We start from the raw sequence: 9,988 nt of genomic DNA on the forward strand, positions 1-9,988 counted from the left end.
AACAACAACAATAATAAACAACGAAACAAAAAAAAACACAAAATTTTTAAAAAGAAAAACATGTAGAAAAATAATCACACTAAAAAATCGAAGTAAAGGCACTATATATATTATATACAAACATACATACATACATACATACATACATATATATATATATATATATATATATATAAATATAACTATACATATGTATAGTTATAAATACATGTATATATACAATATTGTATGTATTCTACCGAATTGTGTAAAATCGGAATAAGGCCTAGACACTATCTGCACTATGAACTTAGACAACAATAGCAAGAGTTTCATTAAATTTTGATCATGAGCTCGGGTGATAATTCTAAATTGAACCATTCCTTAAAAATTCTAGTAAAGAAAATTGTAAATACGAACTTTAAACTGACATTAACGCCATCAGTCCGGTATAATCCATACAATACTGTATAAAATATGGTCTCCTTCCAACATACACATAAATATACATTTATATATATATATATATATATTTATGTGAGTGTGTGTATACAATGACAATTATGAATGATGATTAAAACAATAGAAAATCGCTAAATAAATTTACAGAATATATAAGGCATATAATATATGGTACCGTATTATTATAATAAATGCATATGTGACGACGTACTCGTACGTATGTTTGTAAGAAAAAAATGAGAAAAAAAAATATATATATATAAAAGATGATTCGTTCAAAAGATAATTCTCTCTCTTCCCTCTCTCTCTCTCTCTCACTCTCTCTATAAAATTCTCTCACCTCAAAGTCGAAATAGAAAAACTGTCCTAATTAAACATGTTTATATATTTTGTATGTGCTATATAATGATTGATTGTATGTATAATTTACAGTATATGAATATATATATGTATATTATATAAAAATATATACAATTATATGAGAAACATGTGTTATGATCATTGACAAAGTTACATTTACATTACATTACATTACATTTCACGAAGTGTATAAACGGATTGAAGAGATAAATTGTAAAAAATTCTTTTTTTTCGTTATTTCTCAATGTATGTGTGTATGTATGTATGTTTTTATGTTTGCTTGTACGTATGTATGTATGTACGTATGTATGTACGTTTGTTTGTATGTATGTATGTTTGTACATATGTTTGTTTAAGACACAAGCAAACCTTCAAGCAAAAAATTTCACAATAAAAAACCAAGAAGAAGAAAGAAAAATTTATTTATACAGGTTTATATATTGTATATGATAATGTGTACACGCAGTTATATATATATATTTTAATATATATATATATATTTATATAAATAGGGGGGACCAAAAGCACTTCATACTAAGGTCAAAAGGTCAAACGAAGAAAAAAAAATTTGGTAAAACAGAGAGATTTCAAAAGAATTTAAATGAAAATGTACTTAAACATCTTTGTTTAGTATTATTATTTTTAGATTTAGTTATACATATATACTGGTGGACCGCTATTTCATTTGTTGTTTCCCAGTGATTTGCTTGCAAGGAAGAATCAGTTCGCTGTCTTAGTTCGCTTCTAAATTCACCCATCCATTCATTCATTCACCCATCCATCCATTCATTCACCCATCCATCCATTCATTCACCCATCCATCCATTCATTCACCCATCCATCCATTCATTCACCCATCCATTCATTCATTCATTCGCCCATTCATTCATTCATTTTTTAATCAAATCAATCATCCATCCATTCACCATTTATTGTACATGTATGTATGTATAATTTTGTTTATAAATACACTGGTAATCAGTTCCTGGCAAGGTTTTCTGTACATTAGTACGGATTGAACATCGAGTTAACGTCTTAATGCAGATTCAGAATAAAACGGATATAACATTATTCGTTCGTTCGTTTCTTCATTCATTCATTCAATCAATCATTCACTCCTTCATTCGTTCATTTGTTCGATCTATTGTTCATGCATCGACTCGACCATTCATGAATTCATTCACTCACTCATTCAATTATTTATATTCAAAACATTATCTACACGTTCATTCATTCATACATACATTCACTCATTCATTTTTTCATTGCCTCATTCATTCTATCAGTCAGTGAAACAATCTTCACTAGAACCATCACCAATATATATTTTCCATTAGACCCTCTAATTCATTCATTCATCCATTCACTTTTATAGTTTGATGAATGAATGAATGAATGAACGAAAGAATGAACGAACGAACGAACGAATGCTTGCAAACCAAATCAGCTAGGCTAAATATCGCATAAGTAAATTTGATACAGGATTCCCGATGAAAGATATGACAAAAAGAAAACAAAATAAATATACTAATTAATTAACTAATCAATTAATCAATTAAAAAATGAATAAATAGTTACATAAATCACTCAAAAAAACATTGAGAACAGAGCAACAACATTACATTGATTAATTTATTGCACAGAATCTCTCGAATAAAAAGACCAAAACATAAAACCACAAAGATAAACAAACAAAGACAAACAAAACAAACGAACGAACGAACAAACGAGAAAAGACAAACAAATAAAAGTAAATTCAAGTGATTCTATATAATATATTTAAATAAAAATAAATAAATTCACACGCTAACTCAAATACATGTATGTACGAATTTCGAAATAACTTCAATTATCGATTTTGCCACTAGAAATTTCTTTGTTTGGAATGAATAAAAAAAACCTTGAAAATTTTTGCAATTTTTTCAAATGGGTTGCAATAAACAAATAAACAAACAAACAAACATATGAACGAACGAACAAACAATCAGTCAATCAGTCAATCAATCAGTCAGTTAGTCAGTCAGTCAGTTAGTCAGTCAGTCAGTCAGTCAGTCAGTCAGTCAGTCAGTCAGTCAGTCAGTCAGTCAGTCAGTCAGTCAGTCAGTCAGTCAGTCAGTCAGTCAGTCAGTCAGTCAGTCAGTCAGTCAACCAACCAACCAACCAGTCAATCAATCAGTCAGTCAACCAACCAACCAACCAGTCAATCATTCAATCAACCAATCAGTCCATCAATCAATCAAACAAACGAACAAAACAAACAAACAACAACAACAATAATAATAATAATAAACAAACAAAGACAACACTTAGTACTACCTAATAGCGCAAACAATGGTAGTATTATATAATAAAAAACAGAGCAAATAACACGTATCTACTACATTATCATAACCATATCACTTATCACTGCTACTACTATAATAAATTATTATCATTATTAATTAATTAATTAGTTAGTTAATTAGTTTTGTTATTAGTAATTTCATTAGTATTTACATTACGACTTCGAAAATACTTTAAAGAAATACTTATCTGAGGTTGCTAAACAATTTACTTACTAGCATGAGAATTATACTATATAAATATATAAATATACATATATACTGTATATATATATACCATATAAATATACCATATATATATACCATATATATATATATATATATATATATATATATATATATATATATATACTGTATGTATTATATATGTGCGAGATCTTGATATGCTAATAGACTCGTGTATATGATGTTGAAGATTTTGAAGAAACTGTTGTTGTTATTATTATCATCATTATAAATACTTAGATAATAAACAAAGAAATAACAACAACAGCAACAACAACAACAGCAACAACAACAACAGCAACAACAATAGCAACAACAACAACAATAGTAATAGCTATAAAGAAGCATAGACATCAGACCACAATTGTAATAATAAAAATGTTAACAATACAGTAATAATAATAATAATAATAATAATAATAATAATAATAATTAGAAACAATCTAATATCGATAGCGTAGCTGCTGTAGCTGCTGTCGTCGTTGTCGTCGCGTCTGCAGCTGCTGTCGTCGTCGTCGCGGCTGCCACTGCTTCTGATAAAGATGACTGTTGATAAGTTCGTTTCTGACCGTGCCTTTGCTGCTGTTGTGGAGATAATTGTTTAAATTGTTGTTGTTGTTGATTTTTGTCCGGTTGCATGATGTTGTGTGGTGTATTGTTGTTATTTACGTTGATGTTTTTGTAGCTATTTTTGGCGTTGTTTTTCATGTTGTTGTTGTGAAAATTAAATTTGTTCATCTTGATGTCATTTGCTGTGCTGCTGCTGTTATTGTTGTCGTTGATGTTATTTGCATATTCATGTTTCTGTTGATTTAATTGTTGTTGCTGTTGTAGTTGTATGTTTGAAGCAATGCTTAGTGGCGTGTTGTTATTAATGTTGTTAACATTGATAATGCTGTTGTTGTTGTTGACATTAATAATGCTGTTGTTGTTTTTAACGTTAATAATGTTGTTGTTGTTGTGGCAGCTGAAGTCGTTGTTAGCGTTATTGATGCTATTTATTAGACTGTTATTACCGTTGTTGTTGTTGGCGTTATTGGTGTTAGTAGCTGAAGTGTTTGTAATGTTACTGGCAAGTTGAACGCTACTACTAATACTACCATTACAACTGGTAGAAATGTTATTTAATGTGTTGTTGCTGTTGTTGTTTATAACATTATAATTATTATTTATGTTGTTGTTATTATTATTATTATTATTATTATTATTCATGGGGCTATGATTATTACTGTTGTTAATACCATTGCCTAAACTGATGGTATTAATGTTGTTAATGTTATTATTGTTGTTGTTGTTGTCGTTGTTGTTATTGATGACGTAAATGTGCTGGTGCATGATGTTCCATTGTTGGTGGAAAAAATCATTTTGCTGTTTCAACTGGTGTATCAAGCCATACGCCTGTTCCAACTCTTTCATCAATCTCAACACCTGGATGAATGAATAAATGAATGAATGAGTGAATGAATGAATGAATGAATGAATGGGGAAATGAATGAAAGAAAGAATGGGTAAATTAATGGATAGATAGATGGAAAGCCAATTGAAGAATGAATGGATAAATTGATATATAGACGGAGGAACAAACCAAGAGATGTCTGAATGATTGGTTGATGATTGACTGGATGGATGGATGAATGCAAAAAAGAAAGGACTCAAAAATAGTTAAATGAATAAATGGATGAATGAATGAATGAATGAATAAATGGATGAATGAATGAATGAATGAAAGAATAAAGGATGAATGAATAAAAAGATGGATCGATAGACCAACCACACAACCGTCGTTCGTCACCAGTACGAACCTCTTGTGACTTTTCAACAAGGGCCGACCTCAGTAAAAGTTTCTCAGGGTCAATGCCAGATTGGAGGATATCATTCTGTAGGCCGTTCAACATTTTAAAATCGTTCAAATCGTTCTTCAGAGCTAAACTCGATCTCCTCAACACTATCTGCTGCTGCTGCTGCTGTTGAAGCTGCTGCTGCTGAAGTTGCTGCTGCTGTTGAAGCTGCTGCTGCTGTTGAGATTGCTGAAATGGGTTTAGTAAGGCCTCATTTAATTGCTGCTGTTGTTGTAGTTGTTGAAATTGTTGTTGCTGCTGCTGTAGCTGTTGTTGTTGCAAAGACCAATTATTAGTATTGTTGTTGTTGTTGTTAATGTTGTTACTGATGTCGTTGCTGTTGCTGGTCAAATTTGTTGTAAGATTTAGTAATGCGTTGTTAGTGTTGTTGTTGTTTAGATTGTTGTTAATGTTGATGTTGTTGTTTACTGATGTAATCTGATTTATACTGTTAACACTACTGTTGATGTTGTTGCTGTTGTTGTACTGAGCACTAGAATTGAGTAAAAAAAATTCTCTTACACATTAAACCAAATAGTGTTTTTGAAATTTAGAAACCAAAGATATACAACTGAAAAATACAACAGACGAAAATATTATATATCATATACAATACACCACAATGAAAGAAAAAATAAACTGAAATAACCTAAAACTCCCTATGATGTCACTAGCATTAACACCATTACTCAGCAAGGATTGTTGTTGTTGTTGATGATGTTGTTGTTGTTGATTGATGTTATTATTGTTATTGTTGACGATGCTGCCTTCCAAAGAATTTAGTTCAATTAATTCTTGGCCATTTGACCAAATGTTAGAGAAGGACGGTAACCCATTCGATAGCAATGACGATGACGTTGTTGTCGTTGTTGTTGCAGCTGCTGCTGTCGTTGGCAACAACAACGACGATGACGTCATCACAGATGATGTCATTGTTGACGTCATTGACTGTAGGTTTGTTGAAATTAACTGTTGACTCAACCCTATGGTTTGCATTGCTGTCATGCTTTGCTGGTCTTGCTCTTGCAACTGTTGTAGTTGCTGTTGTTGTTGTAGTTGCTGTTGTTGTTGTAGTTGCTGTTGTTGTAACTGTTGTTGTAATTGTTGTTGCTGTAATATGTCTTCATGTTGTTGTTGTTGTTGTTGTTGCAACTGTATAAGATTATTTTGTTGAGACAGCATGTCCTTTGATGTTAGTATCAAAAATATAACATGTTAATTATCATTGTAAGTAAATTATAAAACAAACAAACAGAAAAACATGAATACAAGCCGACAAATTAATAGACAAATAGACGAGCAAACAAACAAACAAACAAATGAACAAACGAACGAACGAATGAACAGACCAGCAGTTAGATAGATAGATAAACTATCAAACAAACAAACAAACAAACAAACAAACAAACAAACACCTGAGACAATTGAGTATCAAATTGTTGTTGCTGATGTAGTAACAACATCTCATCAATTTTTCCGCCATTTTGAATGACAACAGCCCCACTATTAGTAAAATTCGTCGAGTTCTGACGGCTAGGTTTAGCTCTGGCAGTCTTCTCTTTGGGATCTTTTTTTCGAGCCCGGGGTTTGATGAGATCAGACGCCTGTAGGCCAGTCATTTGCAGGTACTTTTGAAGTTCGTTATCGTATCTTACCTGCATGTTTATTGATTGGTTGGTTGGTTGACGGATTGTTTGATTGAATAGTAAGTTGGCTAGTTGATTGATTGTAATAATCAAATGTTTCAGCAAAAAACAAAAAAAAATAAACCACCACCAAAAGCAATAAAATTGAAATTCTACCTTATCTGACAGGAACTCATCGTTAAACCGCTGCTTATCAGAGTCACTGAGCTCCCTCCAGACCCGACCAATGTTGGCCCCCACCTCACACACGGTCATGCCCGGGTTCGCTGCCTTCACCTTTTGCCATATCTGTATGTGCGTGTGTTTACGTGTGTGCGTGGATAAAGATCAAATTGGATTCGGAAAGACTATGTTTTTATCAGTAATCTTAAAATAATGACAGACTAGAATACAGATAAGATGCTATACAGAAAGACATAATGGCAAACTAAAGAAGAAATAAAACAGGAACAAAACGGGAGACAAGCAAGGCAAAACACAGACAAACATACAGACAGACAGACCAAAAAACATACAGACAGACAGACAAAAAACCGGATAGACCGACAACCAAACAAGCAAGCAGACAGACAGACGGACATCACACATACCCCTTTACTGAATCTCATGTAAGGTGACAAGGGTTTTTTAGGTGGAGGGGGGTAGTCATTCAATTTATTATTATTGTTATTATTATTACTGTCACTCACGTCACCGACAACGCTGTTGTTGATGTTGTTGACATTAAGAACGTCGTAAGAGTCCACACTCTTGTTCATAAACATAGAATCATTAAGAATGCCACAACTACTGCTGTCAATATTTTGATGGCCGATGCTGTTGCTATTGATGTTGTTGGTGTTGATGTTGTTGCTATTGATGTTGTTGGCGTTGATGTTATTGTTGTTGCTGTCGTGGGGACTGAAAAGAACGATGCTATCTTCAGGTGAGGATATGGTCTGGGATGACGAAGGGTTGTACGAATGGGCTACGTGGTTGGCCAGCATAGAGCTGTTAGCGTCGTTGGGTGGGTTTAGTGAATCAGTGATAATTTAGTTAACGCAGTGATCAGTGCCGTCCGATTAGTTGCAAATTTTATTGAATTTGTTGCTTGTTGATGCAGATTATTTAAAATGAACATAAAAGAAAAAAAATTATATAAGTTATTTAAAAATATAAGTTGCTAAACTTCTAAGTTTACAATTGATAAATTTTATAACTTATAACATATTACTCAATCCTTTAATTTTATAATAACCTTAATTCCAGACTAAATCCCTAATTTAGGATTAGCAACAAACCTAGAAGAAGCAGGAGTCCCCAGTATAGAAGGCGACGGGGTCAAATCAAAAAAGCACTCAACTTCCTCCATCGATCTCAGCAATGCCTCGTCCACATCCGTCGAACTGGCCGCCACGCTGGTGCAAACACTTCCTGATGACGAGTCGGCCAGTGTGCTAGTGACAGCATTCCTATTGTCTAGTAAGTTATTCGTGGTCGATTCTATTGAGGGTTCTGGTCTAGGTGAAGAACTCAAACCATTGAAGAAGCCGGTACTAAACGGTGATAAGTTGTGAGAATGCATCAGTGACATCGAAAGATCGTCAAAATTTGATTGGCTGGAGTTAATCATCATTGAGTTCAGGCCATTGTGACCCCCAGTGTCAAACTGTAAAGCGTCAGAACAGTTTATGAAATCATCTATAGAGCCAGAAACTTGATGCAAATCGTGCAATAAGGGAGATGAAATTAGGGAATGATGGTAGATGTTGTGTTGATTGGTGGTGTTCTCAAATGCTATTTTCAGTGCTGACAGATCATCCTCTTCTTGTGCTGAACCCAACATCTGATTTTTTGGGTTGGGTTTGTTGACAATTTTTTTGTATTTTTTAAACTGCAGTCTACACTCAAGAAATTTTGAATTAGAAAAAAATTTATGAAAGCTTTTTTGGTTAAATTAACTTTTAAAGTTTAAAATGTTTTTGGGAATTTTTTAACATTTGGTATTAATGGAATTTTTTACATGGTTAATAAATTGCAATGCACTAATTATTCGAATAAATATTTAAATTAACAATAATTAGAAAAATTACTGTTTTGCATTATTTTTTGAAAAACTTATTTTTTCAATTCATAATTAATTATAAAAAATAAATAAAATAATGTAACTTCAATTACATGACAGGAAATAAAAATAAACTCCAATTAAAGCCAAATTATTACGTAAAATAATAAAATAAATTTGAAAAAATGAAATTTAATCGCTTTAAAATTAAATTTTAAATCAAAATAATCACGAATTTTATGCAAGTTCAGCCATAGATAAAACACTCAAGGTCTCCATCTTACACGTGATCAAAACCCCAGATAGAATATTATTGTTCAAATTATTTAATTAAAAATCTAATTTACTAAAATATAGTACAAATTAAACGCTTAAAACAGTAGTTTTCTCAATTATAGCCATTATTTATAATTAACTATATTTAATCCAAATTTTCTCCGTTTTGCTGTTAGTAATAATTAAGGTGTTCTTTAAATGCCAAAGTTCAAAAAAACCCTTTTTGCTAGTTTTAATTTTTATTTAGGAAAATACAATTTATATTATACATACATTCATTCATACCTACATACATACATACATACATACATACATACATACATACATACATACATACATATATACATACATACATACATACATATATACATACAACAAACATACATTCAAACACACACACTTATACATACATAAATACAAATTTATAGTGAATACGTAGTAGTTATAGTATTATACTTGAAGTAGTATTAGTGATACTAATACTAATATTTACTAGACATTTTAGTAGACGCAGTAATAATAGTAGTAGCAGCAGTAGTATTAGTAGCAGTAGTAGCAACAATATCAGTAATAGTAGTAGCGGTAGAAGTAATAGTAGCAGCAGCAGTAGTAGTAGAAGGTGTAGCATAGTAACAGCAGCAGTAGTAATAATAGTAGTTGTAATAATAGTAGTAGTATATGTAGTAGCAGTAGCAGCAGCAGTTGTAGTTGATGTAGTAAGTAGCAGCAGCGCTAGTTGTAGTAGCAGTAGCAGCAGCAGCAGTACTAGTAGTAGTATAAAAATGATGATTGATAACTCCAGCCTGGAGAATGCGC

The 9,988-nt window shown here is 31.9% G+C and overlaps 1 protein-coding gene across 1 annotated transcript; it reads right to left on the reverse strand.

Moving 5' to 3' along the window:
- Nucleotides 1–3,800: 3,800 nt before the first annotated feature.
- On the reverse strand, nucleotides 3,801–8,677 carry HELRODRAFT_178410 (hypothetical protein; the record flags this gene model as incomplete). The annotated part of the gene is made up of 7 exons (XM_009026505.1): nucleotides 3,801–4,796; nucleotides 5,171–5,549; nucleotides 6,177–6,391; nucleotides 6,622–6,810; nucleotides 7,009–7,140; nucleotides 7,443–7,842; nucleotides 8,133–8,677. The coding sequence occupies 7 exons, from the start codon at nucleotides 8,675–8,677 to the stop codon at nucleotides 3,801–3,803; spliced, it is 2,856 nt and encodes a 951-aa protein (XP_009024753.1).
- Nucleotides 8,678–9,988: the final 1,311 nt, after the last annotated feature.

Source organism: Helobdella robusta (genome assembly GCF_000326865.2).
Source record: "Helobdella robusta unplaced genomic scaffold HELROscaffold_47, whole genome shotgun sequence".
Classification (NCBI taxonomy): Eukaryota; Metazoa; Annelida; class Clitellata; order Rhynchobdellida; family Glossiphoniidae; genus Helobdella; species Helobdella robusta.